The following is a 27,320-nucleotide window of genomic DNA, read 5'->3' as shown; positions in this document are numbered from 1 at the left end:
CTAATAGCTATATGCCCCCCGTCTGTATAGCCCCCCCTGTCTGGATGGTCCCCTAATAGCTATATGGTCCCCCCCGTCTGTATGGTCCCCCCTGTCTGGATGGCCCCCTAATAGCTATATGCCCCCCCATCTGTATAGCCCCCCCTGTCTGGATGGTCCCCTAATAGCTATATGGTCCCCCCCGTCTGTATGGTCCCCCCCTGTCTGTATGGCCCCCTAATAGCTATATGCCCCCCGTCTGTATGGTCCCCCGTCTGTATAGCCCCCCCATCTATATAATAGCTATATGCCCCCCCATCTGTATAGCCCCCCCTGTCTGGATGGTCCCCTAATAGCTATATGGTCCCCCCCGTCTGTATCGTCCCCCCCTGCCTGTATGGCCCCCTAATATATCCCCTAATGTATGGTCCCCCCCTGCCTGTATGGCCCCCTAATATATCCCCTAATGTATGGTCCCCTAATAGCTATATGGTCCCCCCCGTCTGTATGGTCCCCCCTGTCTGTATGGCCCCCTAATAGCTATATGCCCCCCCGTCTGTATGGTCCCCCCCTGTCTGCATGGCCCCCTAATAGGTATATGCCCCCCGTCTGTATAGCCCCCCCTGTCTGGATGGTCCCCTAATAGCTATATGGTCCCCCCGTCTGTATGGTCCCCCCCTGTCTGTATGGCCCCCTAATAGCTATATGCCCCCCCGTCTGTATGGTCCCCCCCGTCTGTATGGCCCCCTAATAGCTATATGCCCCCCCGTCTGTATAGCCCCCCCTGTCTGGATGGTCCCCTAATAGCTATATGGTCCCCCCCGTCTGTATGGTCCCCCCTGTCTGTATGGCCCCCTAATAGCTATATGCCCCCCGTCTGTATGGTCCCCCCCCTGTCTGTATGGCCCCCTAATAGCTATATGCCCCCCCATCTGTATAGCCCCCCCTGTCTGGATGGTCCCCTAAGAGCTATATGGTCCCCCCCATCTGTATGGTCCCCCCCTGTCTGTATGGCCCCCAATAGCTATATGCCCCCCCCCGTCTGTATGGTCCCCCCCTGTCTGTATGGCCCCCTAATAGCTATATGCCCCCCCGTCTGTATAGCCCCCCCTGTCTGGATGGTCCCCTAATAGCTATATGGCCCCCCCGTCTCTATAGTCCCCCCCCCTGTCTGGATGGACCCCTAATGGCTGTATGGTCCCCCCCTGTCTGTATGGCCCCCTAATAGCTATATGCCCCTCCCTGTCTGTATAGTCCCCCCTGTCTGTATGGTCCCCTAACAGCTATATGGTCTCCCCGTCTGTATAGTCCCCCCCTGTCTGGATGGTCCCCTAATGGCTGTATGGTCCCCCCCTGTCTGTATGGCCCCCTAATAGCTATATGCCCCTCCCTGTCTGCATAGTCCCCCCTGTCTGTATGGTCCCCTAACAGCTATATGGTCCCCCCGTCTCTATAGTCCCCCCCTGTCTGGATGGACCCCTAATGGCTGTATGGTCCCCCCCTGTCTGGATGGTCCCCTAATGGCTGTATGGCCCCCCCTGTCTGTATGGTCCCCTAATTGCTGGATGGTCCCCTAATGGCTGTATGGTCCCCCCCTGTCTGTATGGTCCCCTAATGGCTGTATGGTCCCCCCCTGTCTGGATGGTCCCCTAATGGCTGTATGGTCCCCCCCTGTCTGGATGGTCCCCTAATGGCTGTATGGTCCCCCCCTGTCTGTATGGTCCCCCCCGTCTGTATGGTTCCCCCCCCCCCGTCTGGATGGGCCCCTAATGGCTGTATGCCCCCCCCGTCTGTATGGTCCCCTAATGGCTGTATGGTCCCCCCTGTCTGTATGGTCCCCTAATGGCTGTATGGTCCCCCCCCTGTCTGGATGGTCCCCTAATGGCTGTATGCCCCCCCCTGTCTGTATGGTCCCCTAATGGCTGTATGGTCCCCCCCCGTCTGTATGGTCCCCTAATGGCTGTATGGCCCCCCCTGTCTGTATGGTCCCCTAATGGCTATATGGTCCCCCCCCCTGTCTGGATGGATCCCTAATGGCTGTATGGTCCCCCCCTGTCTGGATGGTCCCCTAATGGCTGTATGGCCCCCCTGTCTGGATGGTCCCCTAATTGCTGGATGGTCCCCCCCCGTCTGGATGGTCCCCTAATGGCTGTATGGTCCCCCCCGTCTGTATGGTCCCCTAATGGCTGTATGGTCCCCCCCTGTCTGGATGGTCCGCTAATGGCTGTATGGTCGCCCCCTGTCTGGATGGTCCCCTAATGGCTGTATGGTTCCCCACCCCGTCTGTATGGTCCCCCCCGTCTGTATGGTCCCCCCCCGTCTGGATGGGCCCCCCCCGTCTGGATGGGCCCCTAATGGCTGTATGGTCCGCCCTGTCTGTATGGTCCCCTAATGGCTGTATGGTCCCCCCCGTCTGGATGGTCCCCTGATGGCTGTATGCCCCCCCTGTCTGTATGGTCCCCTAATGGCTGTATGGTCCCCTAATAGCTGTATGGCCCCCCCCGTCTGTATGGTCCCCTAATGGCTATATGGTCCCCCCCCTGTCTGTATGGTCCCCTAATGGCTGTATGGTACCCCCCTGTCTGTATGGTCCCCCCCTGTCTGTATGGTCCCCCCCTGTCTGTATGGTCCCCTTATGGCTGTATGGTCCCCCCCTGTCTGGATGGTCCCCTAATGGCTGTATGGTCCCCCCCTGTCTGTATGGTCCTTTAATGGCTGTATGCCCCCCCCCCCCGTCTGTATGGTCCCCTAATGGCTGTATGGTCCCCCCTGTCTGTATGGTCCCCTAATGGCTTTATGGTCCCCCCCCTGTCTGTATGGTCCCCTTATGGCTATATGGTCCCCCCTGTCTGTATGGCCCCCCCTGTCTGTATGGTCCCCTAATGGCATTATGGTCCCCCCCTGTCTGTATGGTCCCCTAATGGCTTTATGGTCGCCCCCTGTCTGGATGGTCCCCTAATGGCTGTATGGTCCCCTAATGGCTTTATGGTCCCCCCCTGTCTGGATGGTCCCGTAATGGCTGTATGGTCCCCTAATGGCTGTATGGTCCGCTAATGGCTGTATGGTCCCCCCCGTCTGTATGGTCCCCTAATGGCTGTATGCCCCCCCTGTCTGTATGGTCCCCTAATGGCTGTATGGCCCCTCCTGTCTGTATGGTCCCCTAATGGCTGTATGCCCCCCCCTGTCTGTATGGTCCCCTAATTGTTGTATGGCCCCCCCGTCTGTATGGTCCCCTTATGGCTGTATGGTCCGCTAATGGCTGTATGGTCCCCCCCGTCTGTATGGTCCCCTAATGGCTGTATGCCCCCCCCCTGTCTGTATGGTCCCCTAATGGCTGTATGCCCCCCCTCTGTCTGTATGGTCCCCTAATGGCTGTATGGTCCCCTCCTGTCTGTATGCCCCCCCCCGTCTGTATGGTCCCCTAATGGCTGCATGCCCCCCCCCCCCGTCTGTATGGTCCCCTAATGGCTGTATGCCCCCCCCCGTCTGTATGGTCCCCTAATGGCTGTATGGTCCCCCCTGTCTGTATGATCTCCTAATGGCTGTATGCCCCCCCCCCCGTCTGTATGGTCCCCTAATGGCTGCATGCCCCCCCCGTCTGTATGGTCCCCTAATGGCTGCATGCCCCCCCCCCGTCTGTATGGTCCCCTAATGGCTGTATGGTCCCCCCCTGTCTGTATGATCTCCTAATGGCTGTATGCCCCCCCCGTCTGTATGATCTCCTAATGGCTGCATGCCCCCCCCCCGTCTGTATGGTCCCCTAATGGCTGCATGCCCCCCCCGTCTGTATGGTCCCCTAATGGCTGTATGCCCCCCCCGTCTGTATGGTCCCCTAATGGCTGTATGGTCCCCCCCTGTCTGTATGATCTCCTAATGGCTGTATGCCCCCCCCCCCCGTCTGTATGGTCCCCTAATGGCTGTATGCCCCCCCCTGTCTGTATGGTCCCCTAATGGCTGTATGGTCCCCCCCTGTCTGTATGATCTCCTAATGGCTGTATGGATGTGTGTCTGTCCGGCAGCCGTGTGATACATTCCGGTTGAGTGTATGACCTGTAAAAAACGGGAATAAAGGGAGGTTTTTTCCTCTCAAGACCATAATCGCCAAAAGGGGACTGCAAAGCAAGACATCTTGTGGACTGAACGAGATTTTATTGGGGAAGGACGGTGGCTCAGTGGTAGAGCATCTGCTTGGGCAGCAGAAGGTCCCAGGTTCAATCCCTGGCATCTCCAACTAAAAGGGTCCAGGCAAATAGGTGTGAAAAGGCTTCAGCTTGAGACCCTGTAGAGCAGGGGAGGGATGGTGGCTCAGTGGCAGAGCATCTGCTTGGGAAGCAGAAGGTCCCAGGTTCAATCCCCGGCATCTCTAACTAAAAGGGTCCAGGCAAATAGGTGTGAAAAACCTCAGCTTGAGACCCTGGAGAGCCGCTGCCAGTCTGAGAAGACAATACTGACTTTGATGGACCAAGGGTCTGATTCAGTATAAGGCAGCTTCATATCTTAATATGTTTGGGGAGGGACAGTGGCTCAGTGGTAGAGCATCTGCTTGGGCAGCAGAAGGTCCCAGGTTCAATCCCTGGCATCTCCAACTAAAAGGGTCCAGGCAAATAGGTGTGAAAAACCTCAGCTCGAGACCCTGTAGAGCAGGGGAGGGATGGTGGCTCAGTGGCAGAGCATCTGCTTGGGAAGCAGAAGGTCCCAGGTTCAATCCCCGGCATCTCTAACTAAAAGTGTCCAGGCAAATAGGTGTGAAAAACCTCAGCTTGAGACCCTGGAGAGCCGCTGCCAGTCTGAGAAGACAATGCTGACTTTGATGGACCAAGGGTCTGATTCAGTATAAGGCAAGCTTCATATGTTCATATTCCAGCATAAACTTTTCTGAACTAAAGCGGACTTCTAACCATGACACTGTGACGCTATGTTGCCTAGTTATATCATAAGCATTTGTGAGCAAGCACCTACTTCTGCAATTGCATGAATGGACATAGTCTTTGAAGATGTGGGTTTCTATCATCAGCGAAGTTTATGCTAGAAGAGAGTTTGTGTTAATCTTTAAGGTACCACAGGATTTCCCGTTTTTCTTTTTTTAGCAAAGACTAACTCCTGGATATATTTGCCTAGAATTAAAAATGTTATAGTATTAGGACAAACACATTTTTATCATCTGTGAGAACCTAAAGCAACATGGTCATCATCGTGATTGTTGAATTATGTGGATTTACTCTTCTAGTTGGCAAGAATCAGTTTCAGTCTGTGTGTTTAATCTGGACGTTTTGTCTATTTAAATGTTTTGTGGCTCTTTACATTTTTGGACATTAGACTTTTGTGTTTTTTAGAAATATGACTGCATTTTGTACCCGGTCCTAAACATGCTTTTTCACGTCAACCCCATCAAGTCAACAATGCTGAAGTTGGTTCCCGTCGCCTTAGTTGTGAATTTTGGGTTGCATTTGTGAATACATCACTAAAAACTGAATGAGGCGCTGGGAGCTGACTTCAGCCTTGTTTTACAACCTCTGTTTAGGAATGCAGCCTTTCGTTCTCAGTGCACTGCTGTCTTCCATCTTCTATGGTTTAACCTTCAGTGTAGGAAGGTTAAACCATAAACTTGGAAGCCCTACCCGTATTAACTGAAAATTCTGATGGTGACTTTTGACCCTGTCACTGCTATTTGAATGTGAAAGTGCAAATGGAGAGGAGGGGGTCATAATTAGCAGGAGAGAACTGGAGATTTATGAGTTGTAGATTGGGTCAGTTTATCTGGTCCCACATTCTCAGTAGTTAATAGGGATTAATACTCCCATTTTACCCATGTACACAACCTAGAAAGCGGTGGGAAAATCCGGCTTTGTATCCACTTTGTATCTAGCCTGTTTGGGTGCATAATTAGATAGTTGTAGATGATGGAATGGTAAATAACGTTAAATAATTTTTATGTACCCATGGTCATCTGGGGTGCTTGTTTGACAAGAAGGATTTATAAGTTATGTTTTTCCTGCTCCAAATTTTGTGCAGCTTTGTGCTGGATTTTTTGGGAGGGGTGGGGGGGGGGAAGGATATTAGTTCTGCGGGTAAATAAATCCCTTGTAGGGTCATCTGCTTACATACAGCAAAACCCAGCAGGAGTCTTGTGGAATATTAAAGCCAAAATTTCATTACAATTTTTGTAGCATAAAGCCTGTACCCGGTGAAGAGGGCTCTAGTCCATGAAAGCTTATGCTGGGGGGGAAAAAAATCTTTTTTTAAAGGCGTCACAAGGCTGCCCTTTATTTTTGCTGCAATGGACTACCACAATTATTCTGCTTTGCATGTCGTATCCCAATCTAGCATGAAGGCCGCCATCAAATCAGTGTTTTGTGTGAATCTGAAAGAATACATTGCCCTGTCTCTTTTTGGCATAATAGAAAAGGATAAAAAAAAAAAAGGACTCGCACTGTCTGAAGTGTTACTATGATGGCGGCTCTTTACCCAGAAATGGTAATGTCTTCAAATGTGCAGTGCCACTGTGCAAAACACAGTTTGATGCATCTCTCATCCTTTTCCTCAAGGTCCCTTGTGCATCTCCTTCTCCTGCCTGCTGTAGCCAGTAAGACCATTATGGTTGTTTAAAGGCATAACCTCTAATTAGATTTGGCAACCCCTAAGTAACAGAACTGAGCAGACAGGTTAAAACGGATAAAAGGAAGTACTTCTTCACCCAAAGGGTGATTAACATGTGGAATTCACTGCCACAGGAGGTGGTGGCGGTTACAAGCATAGCCACCTTCAAGAGGGGTTTAGATAAAAATATGGAGCAGAGGTCCATCAGTGGCTATTAGCCACAGTGTGAGTGTATATATAAAAATTTTTGCTACTGTGTGACACAGAGTGTTGGACTGGATGGGCCGTTGGCCTGATCCAACATGGCTTCTCTTATGTTCTTATGTTCTAACTGTACGTCTATAAGAGAGAGGGATCCTCTGTAACCAATTAGACAGATTAGTCCAAAACATTCCAAAAGAAAACATTGGAAACTAATGCCAGCAGGGTGTATGTTTCATGCCCAGTTGTTAGAGGTTTTTATCAGTTAGAAGTTTGTTTGAGGGGAACACTTTCAGGAATGTGCTGCTGAAGCAAGCTAACAGAACATGATGTGGCATTGGTATCCCCCATTCATACCACATTTCCGGTCATGGTTTCCTTACAAATCACATTTTGTGATTTGGAAGAGAGAGCGAAAATACCTTTTTACATATATTTACATGTTGATGGAGGGAAAGCCCTTACTGGTTGCAGTTGCTTGTTGGGACTTATAAAGAATGTTTCAAATAATGGGTTTATTTACTTCGTTTATAGTCCCCTTTCCTTGCTGAGACTCAGTGGATTATAACATTCACAGCCGTACAATAAGAGCAGTATAAATGCGTACGGTAAACAATGCGATAAAACCACATCCCAAAATTAAAAGATGATAGTATAATGCAATAAAACCAGCGTAAATGTTCAGAAACCACAACCCTGTTCCCTTTATTAAAATACTGTCTTGAACAATACAACCCTGTGTCAGTTCAGTTTTAATACGAGCAGCTTTGTTAAGGCTGTGTTAGAGAGGCTGTTCCAGAAATTTGTTCTGTTAATGTTTGGAAACTATCTCTTAATCTAAAGGGAAGACTATTACAAAAAAGGTGGCAATAATGAGCTACTGTAGTCCAGTGGTTAGTGTCCGAAGTGGGTTCAAATGGCTTCTCAAACGCACAAATTCCTGCGGCAAGATGAAAGTACTTGATGCGGTTAGACTTCTGCGCCTTAAAACCCTTTCCCCATTGTCTGTCTCCTAGTTCAGTCTCAAATTGGGACTGTGCTTGCACAGGCCAACTAGGAATATTTTCCTTTATAGCTCAGCCAAAAAACCTCCAGAAGGCGTTGCACCACCTGTTGCAGCTGGCACATGTGTGAGTTTTCCTGCTGCGTGTATCACATGCTGTGGGGCAAGCGCCCCCATCCTCTCAGTTCCATTTTTGCTGCCACTTTAACTCTGCTATAACCAGGCCTCGGATTCAGCAGGAGCTCACAGGAGCACAGCTCCTGAACCTTTCTGACAGTCCCACCTCCTCCTTCCCACCTTGTCCATTGAATAGTAGGTGCATCTGCATAACAATCCCTGGATGAGCTCCACCACCTTTTTTCCTATAAAACGACCCCTGGCTATAACTCCTGTCTTGAAGAGATTTTCTTCCTTTTTTCTCTTTTTGTGTCATTTCCCCCCTTTGTGTGTAACGTCTCCTCCTTCAGCTCATTCTTGTCCATCAAGACAGTCTCCATCCTGAACACATTCAGTTGTGCTTGTGCTCCCAGCCATGGCAACTAAGGGACTCTTCAAAAGGTATGTGAAATGCACTATTAAGATGACTCAGAGTGATGGTCATGAGCTATGTCTCTTCTCTCAGTTTGGTGTAATGGTTAAGTGTGCGGACTCTTATCTGGGAGAACCTGGTTTGATTCCCCACTCCTCCACTTGCACCTGCTGGAATGGCCTTGGGTCAGCCAGAGATCTGGCAGAGGTTGTCCTTGAAAGGGCAGCTGCTGTGAGAGCCCTCTCCAGCCCCACCCACCTCACAGGGTGTCTGTTGTGGGGGAGGAAGGTGAAGGAGATTGTGAGCCGCTCTGAGACTCCTCGGAGTGGAGGGCGGGATATAAATCCAATATCATCATCATCATCATGATCTCTGGGAGAGTCACATAATGTGGCAGTGTGCCAGATCTGCCAGTGTTTTATACTGAAGGTACACTCTGGCAGAACCTCTCACCTTAAAACAGTACTTTGGGAGAAGGTGCTCTCGGCCTCAGTTACAACCAAGTAAATTCCAACACTGGGATCTTCGGCTTTAATTCTACTCCCATCAACACTGATCAGCCAGCTTGGTTCCAGGGCTCTGTAGGTTTGCTCTGTTCCTGCTGGCTTGGCTTGGATACCCAAACCAATGCCTCCTAAGATGACCTCTTCGATCATCCCTGAGGTGGGATCCAGGCATACATCATTACCCTCAATAGAGCATTCCTCTAAAATGAGTTCCAATTCACATCCACCGGTTAAAAAGAAAAAGAGTTGGATTTATATGTATCCTTCACTCAGAGTCTCAGAGCAGCTTACAACGTCCTTCCTTTCCACAACAAATACCCTGTGAGGTAGGTGGGGCTGAGAGAGCTCTGAGAGAACTGGTGTTGAGAGTGAGAGAACAGCTCTGGGAGGAGGAGAGATTGGATTTATATCCCACCCTTCACTACCCGAAGGAGTCTCAGAGCGGCTTACAATCTCCTTTCCCTTCCCCTGCCCAGAACAGACACCCTGTGAGGTAGGTGGAGCTGAGAGAGCTCTAACAGAAACTGCTCTGGAGAAGTATAGCTCTGCAAGAACTGCTCACTGATCAAGGTCTTATCAGCAGGTGCATATAGAAGAGCAGGGAATCAAACTCAGTTCTTCCATATAAGAGTTCACACACTTAACTACTACACCAAACTGGCTCTCAAAATCACAAGAAGTGTAAACACAAGGAGCACATGGCGCCTGAACCCAAACAGACACTAGTTGCCTGGCACAGGGAATGAACACTCGATTAAGACACCATGGCTCCACCAAGGACTCCCATCAGTCACTCCATCTACCCTCTACCGCAGTCCTTGGAACCTGAGGGTGAGGTTCAACAGAGCAGCTCAACTTGCCCCTGTAGACACTGCGTCACCACTACCATGGGGACCTCCTGGTCCTTCATATTACATGTCTCCCTTACACTTCAGTAGATGGGAGGATCATCACCTGAAAATTTTTGAGGAGCATGACTCTTACGCAGAAAGTTACTTGGAACATCACCGTCTGGGTTCATTTTGACTTCCCTATCAGGAATCGGTCAATTGAGCCTCAGTGGCCTGTCAAGGTAGCTTGAGCGCCACATTGAAACTGTCACCGGATGATGCTGTAGGGGATCCCACACCCATCTTCCCTTGTGAGGGCTTAAGACTATATGAAGAGCAAATGCTTGGATTTGCCAAAGCGCTTGAGATTGATGTGGCAACCTCAGGCAATTGCCCCAAGGAAAAGATTTTAAGCTGAACTGTATTCCGATGGTCCAGGTTTAGTAGCTTTCCCCATAACGGAAGGTCTGTTGGATTGCACACTCAAGAGCTGGCAAAAACTGGCCTCAGCGTAAGCCGCACCAAGAACAACATTATGAATGAGGTTAAACAGGACTGCTGCAGGTATCTAGCAACACACCCTCTACCGTCCTCTCTCATTACAGAGGATATGCAAACACTCCAGAGACCAGGACAGCATTCCTCCCCAACAGTCAGGAAGAATAGACATTTGGATGTTCTTGGCAGGAAGTTCTGTGCATCCTCTGCCATGAATTATAAGATTTCTAACTACCAGGTGATCATGGGGAGGAGGGATACAAATTGTTCCTCTGAGGAGTCTCTCCCAACATCTGGATAAGTTATCTGATGAAACCAAATCACTTGTCAAGCTTATCCATACAGAAGCTATAAAAGTATCTTAACGCAGAAAATTAATGTGAGTAGACGTGCAACAGATGTGGCATCCGGCATAATCCTCCACTGACATGCATGGCTTCGAAATACAGTCCTGCCATTAGAGATGTGTTGCAAAGTGGAGGGCCTTCAAAACACTTTCCCTGCTCACCAACATGGGTTCGCCACCCCATTCTACAAAAAGCAGAAGCCGTACCATCAGCCGTTGTATCCTCAGTGATCCTTCCAAACGCCTTCTCCCCACAAATGGAGGAACTTTGTGTGCCCTTGATCCCCAGTCCTTCAGAGGAAACAAGCACAACAGCAAAAAAAAACACAACCCCTATCTGCTCTGGTGGTTACAGATGGACCTGGGTTTAGGGATGGGTTGGTACAATTCTTTCAAAATTGGTGTCAAGTTACTGGGTTCTTTCTGATGTTAAAGATGGGTATAGGTCCCTACCACCTTTGTCACCTTTGTTAAAGATGGTTACAGGTTAGAATTTTTCCCTCTACCTCGTCACCCAGCTTTTACAGCAGTAGACAACACATAACTTGAGCTTCAGGTTCAGTTAAAGGAGCTCGTTTCCAAGGGCGCTGTAAATGAAATGCAGGAGGGCCTTGATTCTTGAGGCTTCCCCTCCAGATTTTTCCTGGATAAGAATATAAGAACATAAGAGAAGCCATGTTGGATCAGGCCAATGGCCCATCCAGTCCAACACTCTGTGTCACATAAGAACATAAGAGAAGCCATGTTGGATCAGGCCAGTGGCCCATCCAGTCCAACACTCTGTGTCTCATAAGAACATAAGAGAAGCCATGTTGGATCAGGCCAGTGGCCCATCCAGTCCAACACTCTGTGTCACATAAGAACATAAGAGAAGCCATGTTGGATCAGGCCACCGGCCCATCCAGTCCAACACTCTGTGTCACATGAGAACATAAGAGAAGCCATGTTGGATCAGGCCACCGGCCCATCCAGTCCAACACTCTGTGTCACATGAGAACATAAGGGATCAGGCCAGTGGCCCATCCAGTCCAACACTCTGTATCACATAAGAACATAAGAGAAGCCATGTTGGATCAGGCCACCGGCCCATCCAGTCCAACACTCTGTGTCACATGAGAACATAAGAGAAGCCATGTTGGATCAGGCCAACGGCCCATCCAGTCCAACACTCTGTGTCACACAGTGGCCAATTTATATGAATTCCGCATGTGAATTCCACATGTTAATCACCCTTTGGGTGAAGAAGTACCTCCTTTTATCCGTTCTAACCCGACTTCTCAGCAATTTAATTGAATGCCCACGAGTTCTTGTATTGTGAGAAAGGGAGAAAAGTACTTCTTTCTCTACCTTCTCCATCCCATGCATAACCTTGTAAACCTCTATCATGTCACCCCGCAGTCGACGTTTCTCCAAGCTAAAGAGCCCCAAGCGTTTTAACCTTTCTTCATAGGGAAAGTGTTCCAAGCCTGTAATCATTCTAGTTGCCCTTTTCTGCACTTTTTCCAATGCTATAATATCCTTTTTGAGGTGCGGTGACCAGAATTCCACACAGTACTGCAAATGAGACCACACCATTGATTTATACAGGGGCATTATGATACTGGCTGATTTGTTTTCAATTCCCTACCTAATAATACCCAGCATGGCGTTGGCCTTTTTTATTGCCATCACACACTGTCTTGACATTTTCAGTGAGTTATCTACCACGACCCCAAGATCTTTCTCTTGGTCAGTCTCTGCCAGTTCACACCCCATCAACTTGTATTTGTAGCTGGGATTCTTGGCCCCAATGTGCATTACTTTGCACTTGGCCACATTGAACCTCATCTGCCACGTTGACGCCCACTCACCCAGCCTCAACAAAAAAGATGGCTGATAAAAAAAGATGGAGGGCACAGACCCTTTCTGGATCTCGGGAGGTTAACTAAATTCATTAAAGCTTCTAAGTTTTGAATGGTCTCCCTTTCTTCAGTTATTGAATTCCTAACCCTTAATATGCTTGTGGTTCTGGACCTGAAAAATGCTTACTTTCATCTTTCTGTTTACGAATCTCATAGGAGATTTCTGCATTTTAGGAAGGCACTCAGGTATTCTAACATACTGCCCTCCCTTTTGGATTAGCTATGGCACTTAGAGTGTTCGTGAAGTGTGTAGCAGTTGTTGTAGCCTACTTCAGAGCACAGGGCCATTCCATTTTTCTTTTCCTTGATGACTGGCTGATGGTTGTCTGTTGTAGGGCTAGTTCTGTCCTGGCTACCTGCAATAGACTGGTTTTTATTGGAGCAGTTCTCAACTCTGCCTCAGGGAAAGCATTCCTGCTGGAGGACAGAGCTAAAGCCATGAGGGCAATGGTATTATGTTTCACCAGAAAGCACTTGCAACCAGTAAATGCAATCCAGCAACTCTTAGGTCTCATGGCCTCTACTTCAGCTGTTCTTTCCTCTTCCACATTACATATGAGGACTTGCATATCTGGTTTGTTCATAGATACAACGCAACCCTAATAGTCACTCCCCTGAACATTGCTTTTCTGTCCCCAGGTCAGTGATTAGAGGATGCACATTTATTTTTGGGGATCCATTTTGGCTTCTGGGCCCCAGAAATTACTTTGGCTAATGATGCCTCCTTACAGGGCTGGGATGCGTATTGCATGGTCTCTTGGTCCAAGGACAATGGCCGCAAACGAGGACACCCCTGCATATTAACATCCTTGAGCTCTGTACATTTGGCCTTTACTGCCTTTTCAGATATGCTCAGGAACAAACGAGTCCTTCAGTCTGACTTTTCAGTGACGGTCTACTTCCTGAACAAGCAGAGCGGTACTGGATCCAACTGACTCTGTTCAGAGGCTATAGCAGTTTGGGAGATTGTGATAAGCATCGAGGCCTCTCTCAGAGCCATTCACATTGCCAGGTTCATGGATGTTCAGGCAGACAACGTGAACAGAATATTTTGGACCAATTACAAGTTGTCCTTCCAGGACAAATACCTCAAGATGATCTTTGACACCGGGTGTTATCCTGAAATGAGCCTGTTTCCAACAGAGGAGTCCACAAAGGCTCCAGAATTTTGTTCCCTAGCAGGCAGTGATTCCTCCCAGTTCAAATGGTCAGGTATACTTTTCTTCCTGTTTCCCCTGTGTCATAGGTACTGGGGACCCTGCAGAAGAAGCTGAGCCTTCAGAAGAAACTGTGCCCCTGCCACCTGCACCAGTGCCCCTGCCTCCTGCTGGAGAAGATCCAAGCCCCCCTGCCTCGCCCTCTCGGGTGGCTCGTGTGTGTGACTGCCTTTGTCAGGACCTCAGGGATCGGAGGAGGGCGGCACGCTCACGAGCAAGACGCTCCCTGAGCCCTGAGTTTTGAAAGGATTCTGGCCCTTCTTGCTTGAGTCTCAGCAGGATCCTGGCTGCCTCTCTGAGCCAGCAATTAGCCCAAATGGGCAACAGACAGCAGAGGGCTATATAGCTGTGGGCTTTGGGAGAAGGCTTTGTGGAAGCAACTAGTCACTTACCTGACGTTCTAGCATCTGCTTCGACTTCGGCTTCTGAACCTCTGACCGGTGATACCTGGACTGTGGTTCGGTTTTGGCGCCTTGGACCCTCTTTGCTCACCAGCTACAGACCTTGGACTGCCCCTGGACTTTGCCTGACCCGGCCCCAGCCCGTGACACCCTGTTCCCAATTCTAGACAGAGTGTTGGGGGAAATTCTAGAAGACCTCACAGATTGTATTGTGATAGTACCCTTTTGGCCATGCCAGATTTGATTTGTGGAACTTCTGAAGTTAACAGGAAGAAACTTTATTCACTTTCCTCAGACTGTGGACCTCATAGTACCCTTATATACCCGGATGTAACACAGCTACGTCTGATGGCCTAGAGAATCAACCTTGAGGCCCTCCACCTCTCAGGAGGTTGGGGGAATTTTGTTGCAGGCACATAAACCCTCCACTAGGTATGCTTACGGTCGAAAATGGGATCATTTTCAGTCTTGGGTTGCTTTAAGAAAGGAATGCCCATTCTCTTGTCCCTTATCAGGTATTTTAGAATATTTAGAATATTTGCTGCAACTAGCCTAGTCAGCTTTAGCGGTCTTTTCTGTCAAAATACACTTGGTGGCCATTTTGGCCTTCTGTGATGGAATTCAGGTATCCTCAGTGTTCGCCCACAAACTAACACAATACTTCCTAAAGGGTCTTTCCACCTTCTCCCAGCATTATTCTGCAGTGGTTACTGCCGCTTGTATTAGCTTTCCTCGTGAAGCCACCCTTTGAACCCCTCACTTCTTGTTCTCTGGCATTGCCGCCAGGACAGCAGTAGTTGTGCACCTCAGCTGAAACTTTTTACCCAAGGTGGTCTCTAGACTTCACTTGGCACAGGAGAGTGTCCTGCCTCTGCTTTCCCCTACTCCCAGCTCTGAGGCAGAATTGTCTCTTCGCACTCTTGACATGACCTATTGCCTTAAACAAACCAGACCATTTAGGAGAGAAAAGGCTTTATTTGTTTGTTACTGGGCTATAAAGGATAGGACTGCCTCCTCCAAATCCATTTCTAGAAGGATTGTGGTGGCCATCTGCTCTCCTTACAGGTCTTTGGAGAAGTAGTGTCCTCTTGACATGATAGCTCACTTGACCAGGGGTACGAGGTGTGTCTGCCGCCTTGCACTGCATTTCCAGAAATTTGCAAGGCAGCTAACTGGGTGAGAGAAGATACATTCAACAGACACTATGCTATTGACAGTCAAGCAAGGAAGGGTGTTTCATTAATTAAATTTCTAGGCTGCCCTTCCCTTCCTGCACTGCAGGGCTCAGTGTGGGATACAACCGTTAATATATTCTTATGGTCTTAGCCCACCTTAAAATTTTATTTATCGACTTACTTCATTTATAGTTCACTTTTCTCACTGAGAGGCAAGGCAAATTGCACATTGTAAAACAATGCAGTGAAAGAGGTGAGATATCAAGTAAGCAACGCAATATCACAAAAATTAGAAAAAAACCGCCCCAAACTGTATAACACAAAATATGCTGAAGACATTAGGGTTTGTAGAATCTTTCGGGCTCAAGTGCCGTGTTCTACTGGAGAAAGTTTTCCTTCCAGACGTTTCGTTCTCAGCTGCGGAGAACATCCTCAGTGGCGTTGCAGCCGGAGCAGGCGCTCTGACCTTCTTGGCTGCTGTGCACAAAAAGTGGAGAACTCCAGCTCTGCAATGGCTATTGAGTGTTGAACAAAATAACTATGCAGGACTTTAATCTCCAAACTACTAGAAAGATTGCAAGATGCCAAGTATATACCAGACTTGACCTTTGGGGCACTTATAGTCTGGTGCACATCTGGAAAGGCAACAATTAGAAAACTGCCTTCAGCACCAGGTATGGACAGTTAGAGCACTTAGCAATGCTGTTCGGCTTGACCCAACACATCAGCTGTATTCCAACGGCTAATGAATGACATCTTCAGGGACCTGCCGGACCAGTTCATGATCATCCACCTCCATTATATCCTTTTTATTTTCAGAACCCCACCCAGCATAAGTGGGATGTGCAGACCGTCTAGCAGCAAGTGAAACAATATGGCCTGCTCACCAAGTTAGAAAAGCATGCCTTCGACCTATGAGAGGTATAGTTCCTCAGTCATTTGATTTCCCTGCAAGGGGACCAAATGGATCCCCAAAGGGTCAAGGCCATCCTGGCATGGCAGGCTCTGCAGACATGCAAAGATGTGCAACAGTTCCTCGGGTTTGTGAACTATTCCTGGCAGTTCATTCTGGGGTATGCCACTCTCACGGTGCCCTTGACCCAGCTTTTGCTGACCTGGGAGCCATTCCAGTGGACTCCCAAGCAATGCTCCCTTTAAGCCGTGGAGTCTGGTGAGCAAAAATTCTACTTTGTGAGCTACTGGCATTAAAGTTGTGAGCGATTTCACTACTGTATAAATTAGTTTGCTTTGGGGCCATTTTCCTCAGCTAGGACAAAAATGTGTGAACCAGAAACTAAAAAACTGAGCTATCTCACACTAACTCGCCTTAGAGGGAACGCTGCTCCCAAGACAGATCACGCTTTCCAGAACCTAAAGGCTTGGTTTACTTTCTGCTGCAACACCCTGACACTATGAAACCATTTATCGTGGAGGCCAATGCATCCAGTACAGCTCTCAGAGCCATTCTATCACAGCCAGACACTCCAGGAGGTCCCCTGCCTATTACTCCTGGCAACTCACCTCAGCCAAAAAGAACTGCACCAGCTGGGAGTTGGAGTTGCTGGCAATCAAGATGTCCCTCGAGATGTGGCACCATCACCTGGAAGGGGCTCAGGCAAGTACATATGAACATATGAAGCTGCCTTATACTGAATCAGACCATTGGTCCATCAAAGTCAGTATTGTCTTCTCAGACTGGCAGCGGCTCTCCAGGGTCTCAAGCTGAGGTTTTTCATACCTATTTGCCTGGACCCTTTTTTGGAGATGCCAGGGATTGAACCTGGGACCTTCTGCTTCCCAAGCAGATGCTCTACCACTGAGCCACCATCCCTCCCCTGCTCTCCAGGGTCTCCAGCTGAGGTTTTTCACACCTATTTGCCTGGACCCTTTTAGTTGGAGATGCCAGGGATTGAACCTGGGACCTTCTGCTTCCCAAGCAGATGCTCTACCACTGAGCCACCGTCCCTCCCTTGGGACGTCCCTCAGCACTCAGTCCAGGTCCTTACTGATCACAGAAACCTGGAGCATCTGCAGATGGCCCACAGTTTAAACCAACAGCTTCTTTGGCCCCTTTTCTTTCCCTGTTTTGATTTCAAGATACCGTATGTACTGAGCACCCAAAACAAATGGATTGACACCCTGTCATGGAAACCCAAGTATGCCCCTTCCTCATTGAAGTCAAACCACTCATTCCAATTCTGCCCCCAGAAACCTTTCCCACCACACAAGCTTCTGCAGATCTCTCAGATTGCATACGGGACCAGCAGTCAATGGATCCATTTGCCTATGAGACTTTCCGGAGCCTGGCCAATTGGGATTCTGATGCTTTGTGGAAAAGGAAGGTACCCACTGGGGTCGTGTCTCTGTGCCACCAGGGCCACTGACACTGGAAGTGTTGCAGCTGGTACATGACTTCTAGCCAGCTAGGCACCTTCAGGTACCACAAAACTGAACATCTGTTAACCTGGGAATTCTGGTGGCTACAGGTTCACCTGAACACTGCCCAGTATGTGGACTCTTCTCAGCAAGCTCTCCGGTCTCCTGCTCACTTCCAAGGGGCCCTCAGAATCCATTTCCATGGATTTCTTAACCAACCTGCCATGTTTATGGGGCTACACATGGATTTTGGTTGTTGTAAACATTCTTATGAAGATGACACGTTTCATTCCTTGTTCTGGACTCCCTACAGCTCAGGACAGAGCACATCTTTATCTCCAGCACATCTTATCACAGACTGGGGGACCCAATTCACCCTCCATTTCTGGTGGGCATTGCACTCTTGGTACTCAGGTCCACTTGTCCTCCACTCACCACCCACAATCTAATAGTCAGTTCAAGCACACAAATGTGATCCTAGAGCAATATCTCTGCTGTTCTACCAATCACTAGCAGGACAACTGGGTGACCCTGCTTTCCATAGCAGAGTTTGCTTATAACAATATACTCTACTCATCCACCCAGCAAACCAATTAATGGCAAACTATGGATATCACCCTCATTTCTTTCCACCAATGGTTTCCTCTTCAAACATTCTTGTAGCTGACAACTGGGTGCAAGGGCTTCAGGCTGTCCAGAAGCTTTTGCAGAAACAACTGCAGCAGCTGAAGGAGGCTTACAAAGATGCTGCAGACCGGAAGTGCCAACCAGTCAAACCAATGAAGGTGGGGACCTTGTCTGTGTCTCTACCTGCCACATTTGTAGCACGAGGCCCTTTTGGAAATTAGATGCCAGATTCATCAGGCCCTCTCTGATTACAAAGTCAACCCAGGGGCCTGCCAACTCCAGCTCCCCCCCTCCATATCCACCCCATCTCCCATTGCTTGCTCTTAGTTTTGACTGCACCCCCAGAACCTTTGCAGCCCCAGGCTGCACCATCATCTCCGGTGATTGTCAATGGGCAGGAGGAGTATGAGGTGGTCCAAATCCTGAACTCCCACCGTCGATGGGGACAACACCAGTATTTCATTGACTGGAAGGGGTACGGTCCCATAGATCATTCCTGGAAACCCACCGGTAACCTGCATGCAGTGGACCTCGTATGTCTGTTTCACCAGGCACCTCTGCAGAAACCAGCCCCACCCCAATTGGGGAACCCTCGGGGGGGGGGGGATGGTGTCTGTCTAAGGTCAGGAGAGACTCAGGCAGGAGAAGTCAGAACAGTCAAGCTAAAATACTAACTAAAGTTGAATAGTTGAGAGTTCAGACCAAGAGTTGTACACATATGAGTCAAACAAGCGTCCAGGGCAGGTGGGGTTAGAGCACGTCTGAGAAGCATGGTCAAGCAGGTCCAAAGGTTTTGAGACCAGAGTTTCAAGAGTTACAAGAGGTAGCCAGATCTGGTGCTGTGATCACAGCACGAACAGTATCTTGATGAGTTTCTACCACACTTGAACTTTCTGCCATTCCTTCTTTTATGCTAGGATCACAGCTGGGTCCTGTTGAGCCCATGAGTGAGCCATCCACCTGACTTGTTAGCCCCAGATGCATCTCCTCATTTGGCAAGCCATGCACTTCACCTCCTCTTGAGGAGTTCCAGGCACACCTGCTGCATTCTGCATTCTGGTGGTTTGTGGGAAGACAGAGACAAGGCAGCCTGTGAAGTCTCCTAAGGATCCTGAACTGGCGGAGCCCTTTTGGTGGTCCCAGCACTTGTGGAGTCTGACAGTGCACTGTCATCAGTAGCCTGTGCCCTGGGGTCTGCCTCTGAGTTGCTGACATGACTGTTGATGTTGTCAGAATCATTGCCACGGGTCAGTCAGGGCTCAACAAGGACTTCTCAGGAGAAGAGGACTCCTTGGGAGAAGAGGAGCCACATGTAGCCAACTCTATGTCAGCAGAAACCAGCAAGCAGGAAGATGAACTGCAGGCTTACTAGGTATCACAGTCAGCAGCTGGTGCAGAGCAATTGACATTCTCCAGCCCTAAGGTTAATATTTCCCAGTCCTCAAATATCACTCACACCTTTGAGTGCTGCAGACAGAGGTTATGAGCAGAACTACAGGAGAGACGACAAAGAGTTCCACCAGGTTGGGGCCAGAACAGAAAAGGCCTTTGCCCCGGTTGAGGACAGTCAGATGACTTTAGGGTTGGGGACCACCAGCAGATTACTAGCCAAGGAGTGCAATGCTCTTCCAGGCATGTAATGGAGGAGATGGTCCCATACATACGTTGGTCCCTGACTGTTCAAAGCCTTGAAGGTCAACATCAAAACCTTGAGCTGGACTCGGTACTCCACTGGAAGCCAGTATAGGTGGCACAGTACAGGTTGTATGTGTGCTGCCTGTGACGTTCCCATCAGGACCTGCGCGGCCACATTCTGGATCAGCCGGAGCTTCCAGGTCAGTCTCAACGACAGGCCAACATAGAGCAAGTTACAGTAGTGTAGTCTGGAGATGACTGTTGCATGGATTATCATGGCTAGATCAGGGAGCACCAGTTGCAGAGTCTGATGCAGATGGAAAAACACGAGCCTGGTAATGTCTGTTACTTGTGTTTCCATATTTAATGAGGCTTCCAAGGTCACACTCAAACTCTTGATGGACTGTGCAGGTGTTAGTAGCACCCCTTCAAGAGAGGGAAATCTATGCCCCAGCCTCAAAGCAAACCTCCACCCCACCCCCAGCCACCGAACCTCCATCTTAGTTGGATTCAGTCTCAACCTGGTCTGCTTCAACCATCCAACCATGGCCTACAAACCTGTAGCCAAATTCTGTGGGGTGGTATCCAGGTAGTTGCCCAGTAACAGACACAGCTGGGTGTTATCAGAGTACTGGTGACACCCAAGCCTGAAACTCCGTGCCAGCTGGGCTCTGTGATCTTTGCTTGTGAGGAACTTTTGGACTACCTGACTGTGCCTTTGGACAACCCTTTGGTAATGTCTTTCTCAGCTTTTGACTCTGAAACTGGACTCTTGACTCAGCTTCTTGAACTCGGACTCTTGGTGCCCACAAGTGCCAGGACTCATATGAACACATGAACATATGAAGCTGCCTTATACTGAATCAGACCTTTGGTCCATCAAAGTCAGTATTGTCTTCTCAGACTGGCAGCGGCTCTCCAGGGCCTCAAGCTGAGGCTTTTCACACCTATTTGCCTGGACCCTTTTTTTTGGAGATGCCAGGGATTGAACCTGGGACCTTCTGCTTCCCAAGCAGATGCTCTACCACTGAGCCACCATCCCTTCCCAATGTACATGGCTTCCCCTGTCCCATGTCAGCTGCTTTGGAGGGTGGGCTCTGTGGCATTATTCCCTCCTGAGGCCTCTTCCCTCTCCAAACCCTATCCTCCCCAGGCTACACCCCCAAACTCCACCCCCAAACTGTCCAGGTATTTCCCAATCAAGAGTTGGCAAGCCTAGGGTATGGTCAGTTGTTGATTTTGATACTGAGCTACATCTCACTCATTTATCTCACAGACCAAGACTGACTTAATGTGTCTTATCCCAAAGATTGACACTCTGTGTTTGTTTGCAGAAAGATATGTTTACCCTCCACATGCCCCTGATGTGCGGATTTAGATATCTGCTCAGAGGGGACACGTTGGCTATTAGATATATAGATAAAGCAGCTCTTTTCTCCCTGACAGTTTGTTTCTCCTCCCAGCCTAATTATTATTGGAGGCTGTGGCTGGGCATGAACAAGAAAAATGAAGGTTCGTGCTTCAGGCGTTCTCATGAACCCAAGTATGAACTTCCGCAAACTTCTCCATTGCATAAAATTGTATGTGCTTTGGGGAGTACGTGGGGGCCTCCACCTAGAAGTGAGCTCCAAAGGCATTTAAATGCTGTCGAAGCCCACCCTCTCCCGAGTGAGCTCTGAAGGCATTTAAACACCTCCGAAGCCCACTTCCAGGACCAGCTGCCTCATAGAGGTTTGTTGTCAGATTGTTTGTGTGTGTGTGTGTGTGGGGGGAAACAAGTTCTCCCAAGTTCGTGTTCTCAAAGCACGAACCAGCCTGATTAGGCATGAATTTTGGTTCATGCTTCGGTTCGTGCCCATCCCTATTGGAAGCTTTTCTCTTCGTGAGATTTGTGTTCTGTTTTTCAGCTGACCTCTTTTTTAATGTGATTGGGAGGTGCACAATTGATCCACAGGAGCACCCTGCAGCTCCTAAAACTGCGTTGCCTGTCCTTCATGCAGCTCTCCATGTTGCCTTTTGGAGAGACGTTGAGAGTGTGTTTTTAAAACATCTTTAGTATGCATGCACTAGTGTTAGAATTCTTTCATTATTGATGTATATTCCTGGGCTACTAGTCGTTCTATATTGGATGTCTCTTGACTCTAGTTTGCATGTGCACATATGTGTCACATGCACCCCATATACATACTAGCAGCCTTCAGGTATCAGAATGAATATTATTGAGCCTGTGGATGCTTTTGGGATGCTGGGTCGAGGGCCTGTCTACCTTAGGGACCGTCTTTCCCCATATGAACCCCAGAGAGCACTGAGGTCAGCTGGAAAAAACTTGTTGACCACCCCCGGACCAAGAAAGGTGAAGCTGCAATGCACCCGCAATCGGGCCTTCTCCTCTGTAGCCCCGAACCTATGGAACCAACTTCCAGAGGAAATGCGGGCCCTGCGGGACCTTGAACAGTTCCGCAGGGCCTGCAAGACCTTCCTCTTCCGACTGGCTTTCGCTGACGAAGAAAGTAATTGCTAGTGATTACCGCCATCATAAAAGAACAAATAGCATTAGCACTTTTATCACTTAATTAATTAATTAATTTTAAACTTATCAGAATTTTAATGTTAAGTGTAACTTTGTTTTTTGTATAACTGAATGATGTTGTTAGCCGCCCTGAGCCTGCTCCGGCGGGGAGGGCGGGATATAAATAAAATTATCTATCTATCTATCTTGAATGGGTGATGATGGGGATTGAACCTAGAACCTTCTGCATGCCAGCGGATGCTCTTCCACTGAGTCACAGCCTGCCCCATGGGAGGGTTTGTTTCCTATTCCGACACCAGGGAAAGATTCTCAAGCCTGGAGTCTTAAAAAATGCCTTAAGAATGGCGACGCTGAAGGCACATGTTTGTGATACCCCTGCCCAGGAGGAGTTCAGAGATTTGCTAGTCAGTCAGCTGTTGTGTGGTGTTCTTGAAGCTCTGTGGTGTCTTCCTCCCCATTCTATTCAAGACCCTTTGGATTTTGCACATAGGCTCTGGGAAAACACACCAGCAAGCTGCATGGCACCCCTAGGTAACATATTGAAGAACACTGCATTAAGATATGGCTGCCTGTGATGTCTGAATGCAGATGGTCTAACACAGGGGTGTCAGATTCATTTGCGATGAGGGCCAGATCTGACATAAATGAGACCTTGTCGGGCTGGGCCATGAGTGTCATAAAATGTAATGCCGGGTAGTGGAGACAAGCACATTTAAAAATCTTTTTAAAAACATGCTTAAAACATTAGCACTCTTGCAATATTTTGCTTATTTAACAGTCTCTGAATTATTGCATCAAAATCTGGTGACAACGTCTGTGCCTCTGTAAGTTGCAAACCTACTTTAATTTATTGACATTCGTTACAGAAATCTCATGGTCAATGCTTTGTGCCCTAGGACCCAGGGGAAGACATGAAATGGCTGGGCATTGTGAGCTTTTGTATATAAGTTGCTTCATGTGCTGATCAAGGCCATGTATAGGCACTATGACACAGACTGAGGGCTTTGTGTTTATCTACAAAGTTGTAGTCTTTTCCAGAAAAATATCTGCAACTCATATGAGATAGTGCAAGAGAAGAGAGACTACAATGTATAGTGGTCAGTGAGAGAGACAGAGAGAGAGAAGAAAGGCAAAAGGCTGTATCTGACCTTGAATAAAATTGTGTTGGTCTTACAGGTGTTTTTTTGTATTTCTCCGGTGGGATTGAGACAGCCAGCAAAGCAGCAGCTAGCTCTTCCCCAAGGGACAGGGAGGGAGGAGGAGCCTCAGCCAATGGAGGAGCTTGGCTTTGTAGCTCTGCTGGGTTATTGAGAAAGCCTGGCAGAGCTCTAGTTTTGAGAAAGCCTGGCAGAGCTCTAGTTTTGAGAAAGCCTGGCAGAGCTCCTCAGCCAGTGGAGGAGCTTGGCTTTGTAGCTCTGCTGGGTTATTGAGAAAGCCTGGCAGAGCTCTAGTTTTGATTGAGAGAGCTCTAGCTGTGCCAGGCTCTCTCAATCACCCAGCAGAGTTACAGAGCCAAGCTTTTCTATTGGCTGAAGCGCCTCTTCCCTCCCTCTCCTTGGGGAAGGGGGGGGGGGGAAAGAGCAAGGAGAGGTTGCTTTGCTCAGCGGCCTCAATCCCATGGAGAAAAAGAAAAATCGTGATGACAGAAGCAGGAGAGAGGGAGAAGGAAACAGACCACAGGCAGTTCCTTTGGGGGATGGGTTATGCCCATGGGCTGAACATTTGACATCCCTGGTCTAACATATAGTTGGCATCTAGTTGGGGTGTCTGATTAGTAATCACAGCTGATTTATTAATCACAGTTTAAATGAAATTAATTTGTTTGAATTCACAAACTGTTGTATCTCCACCGTTCTTGCAGCAGACTGGCCACAGGAAATGGTGGCAAGAGGAATGTATCTTCCTAGCTGGGAGGTCGCGAGAACTTAGTTTTCTGCAGAAATATAGGGCTTAGAGTTCGACAGACCACAGGGCTTTTCATGTTTCTGCTATCACCTGTTCTTATAGATGTTGTACGGAGAAAATAAATGGCTTATCTACCACTCTTACACACTTACTACTTAGCTTCTTGGACTTCATGTGAGCAAATGGCAAATGCCGAAGTCAGCATCCCTGTTGGAGATGTGGTGGTTGTGCCCACCGAAGGGAATGAAGGTGGGAATCCAGAAGATACCAAAACCCAAGTGATCTTGCAACTGCAACCTGTACAGCAAGGGTAAGTGGATCCTCTTCATTCTGTGCATATTTAGAAGAAGAAGAATTTGGTAATTTGTGGCTACACACAAAAACAGGGGTCATGTGCTTTGTATTTTGGGTTCAAACTTGATGTATCGATTCATTCAATTTTGCATGTTTATGTATCACTTTTTGGCCTTAAAAAGGCCCCTAAAGTAGATTATAGTAACAGAACCAAAACTGACAACAGGAAGATAACCATTGAGCAGCACCGTGAAATGTATTTTAATTGTTATTTAATTGTTTTAAATTATAATCTTACATTGTTTTAAATTGTCTGCTAGCCGCCCGGCGTCCGCTTGCGTAGAGGGCAGGATAGAAAATTAAAGTAATGACTAAATAGCAACTGAAAATAAATGAAATGTTGTTAGAAAATCAAACAAACAAACAAACAAATAAATAAGTAGCAGCTGAAAATAAATGGAATGCTGTTTGGTTGTTGTTTTTATCCGTTGGCTGAAATTATTTTCCTATGCTATAGATAAGTTTTATTTTATTGATAGACATTTTTATAACAGGATTTATCAAGAGGGCACCGAGACCAGCACGGCTGTAGTGGCTGTCGAAACGCACACAATCCACAAGCTTGAAGAAGGCATTGGTGAGTTTTGCTGCGTCACGGGCAGTATAATTCACACTTTGCATGCAGGCTTCCCTTGTGCCAGATATGCATGGGTTAGTGGTTTGTTCCCCAAGGGTAGATCCATGAGTGTTAAATTTGCCGGTTTTCTTGCTGTTAATGCATAGGCTGTGACTGCTGTTAATGACTGGACTATTGGGGAGGGACGGTGGCTCAGTGGTAGAGCATCTGCTTGGGAAGCAGAAGGTCCCAGGTTCAATCCCTGGCATCTCCAAAAAAGGGTCCAGGCAAATAGGTGTGAAAAACCTCAGCTTGAGACCCTGGAGAGCAGGGGAGGGATGGTGGCTCAGTGGTAGAGCATCTGCTTGGGAAGCAGAAGGTCCCAGGTTCAATCCCCGGCATCTCCAAAAAAGGGTCCAGGCAAATAAGTGTGAAAAACCTCAGCTTGAGACCCTGGAGAGCCATGAATGGGGCTGTGGCTCAGTGGTAGAGCATCTGCTTGGGAAGCAGAAGGTCCCAGGTTCAATCCCTGGCATCTCCAACTAAAAAGGGTCCAGGCGAATAGGTGTGAAAAACCTCAGCTTGAGACCCTGGAGAGCCGCTGCCAGTCTGAGGAGACAATACTGACTTTGATGGACCCAGGGTTTGATTCAGTAGAAGGCAGCTTCATATGTTCATATGTTCTGTTGTTAGTAGGACTCAAGAGACTTGGGTTCAAAACCCCACTCAGCCATTAAGCTCAGGTAGCCTTTCTCTCAGCTTAACCTACCTTACAGATTTGCTGTGAGGATAAAATGGAGGAAGGCAGATCTGCCTATGCCATTCTGAGCTCCTTGGAGGAAGAGCAGAATAAATACAAGACGGACAGGAGCGGGAAATACAGATTCTCACTGCCACTCTGAAGCTCAATAGAGACTTATCTCTCAGCATGACATATCTCACAGGGTTGTTATGAGAATAAATATCGGTGAGAAGGCAGTATATGCCTTGGAGGAAGGGCAAAATAAAACAATCTAACAAAATGAATACACTTAAAAATGGCCATCAAGGCAAAATATCCTAGCTAGACAAAAGAATATGTGTTTTAAACATATCCTTTAAGAGGCAGGACTCGGGGGGGGGGCATGATGCTGCAATGGACTATGGAAGCCTCCTGAGATGCAAGCTCCTGTCCTGAACCCTCCGTTTTCACCCATGAAGCAAATGTTGCTTGATGGTCACTCTTAAAAGTGTTGGGAAAGACTGTGGGAAGCCAGCCCAAGACTTCGGTCAAAGTCTCCCCATCTAGTAAACTTGTTGGGTTTTTTTTTCTGGGAGAAGCTGCAAATGACACAACTTCAGAAGGACACAAGCAATCCAAAACGGTGGCCAAAGGTGATGTAACAATCCCAGAAGACGTTCTCCTTCTCAACCCTGCACTGAAAGGCCTGCTGAATGACTAGGACAGGGGTGGCCAAACTTGCTTAATGTGAGAGCCACACAGAAGAAATATCAAATATTTGAGAGCTGCAAGATATGAACAAATACTGATGTGTCTTTATTAAAACTCTTTTAATACTTTGTTTGCACAGAATGATAAGATACGTATGTATGCACTTTACAACACTGCAAGAGCTATGAACCTAAGGGGGGAACCCTGCGCCATCCTCTTTAATTCCACCACTCCTTCCAGTGGCTTCTTTGGCTCTTGCGCTCTCTTTCCCTGCTGTGCGCCATCCTCTTTAATTCCATCACTCCTTCCAGTGTCTCCTTTGGCTCTTGTGCTCTCTTTCCCTGCTGTGCGCCATCCTCTTTAATTCCACCACTCCTTCCAGTGGCTCCTTTGGCTCTTGCGCTTACTTTCCCTGCTGTGCGCCATCCTCTTTAATTCCATCACTCCTTCCAGTGTCTCCTTTGGCTCTTGCGCTCTCTTTCCCTGCTGTGCGCCATCCTCTTTAATTCCATCACTCCTTCCAGTGTCTCCTTTGGCTCTTGCGCTCTCTTTCCCTGCTGTGCGCCATCCTCTTTAATTCCATCACTCCTTCCAGTGTCTCCTTTGGCTCTTGCGCTCTCTTTCCCTGCTGTGCGCCATCCTCTTTAATTCCACCACTCCTTCCAGTGTCTCCTTTGGCTCTTGCGCTCTCTTTCCCTGCTGTGCGCCATCCTCTTTAATTC

General features: G+C 48.3%; 1 protein-coding gene across 2 annotated transcripts in view; it reads left to right on the top strand.

The window, feature by feature from the left end:
- The window catches only part of GMEB1 (glucocorticoid modulatory element binding protein 1), an 80,648-nt gene that overhangs the window by 3,107 nt on the left and 50,221 nt on the right, over positions 1–27,320 (top strand). The window contains exons 2-3 of one of the 2 annotated variants that reach the window (XM_060258164.1): positions 24,416–24,566; positions 25,105–25,187. In XM_060258164.1, the coding sequence (XP_060114147.1) occupies positions 24,416–24,566; positions 25,105–25,187 (234 nt within the window). Of the gene's footprint in view, positions 1–24,415; positions 24,567–25,089; positions 25,188–27,320 lie in introns of both variants that reach the window. The other variant, XM_060258163.1, reaches the window with a different exon arrangement.

The sequence above is a fragment of the Heteronotia binoei genome, chromosome 17 (genome assembly GCF_032191835.1).
Source record: "Heteronotia binoei isolate CCM8104 ecotype False Entrance Well chromosome 17, APGP_CSIRO_Hbin_v1, whole genome shotgun sequence".
Classification (NCBI taxonomy): domain Eukaryota; kingdom Metazoa; phylum Chordata; class Lepidosauria; order Squamata; family Gekkonidae; genus Heteronotia; species Heteronotia binoei.
Note: the sequence above shows the minus strand (reverse complement) of the source record. Positions and strands in the feature narration are given on the sequence as shown.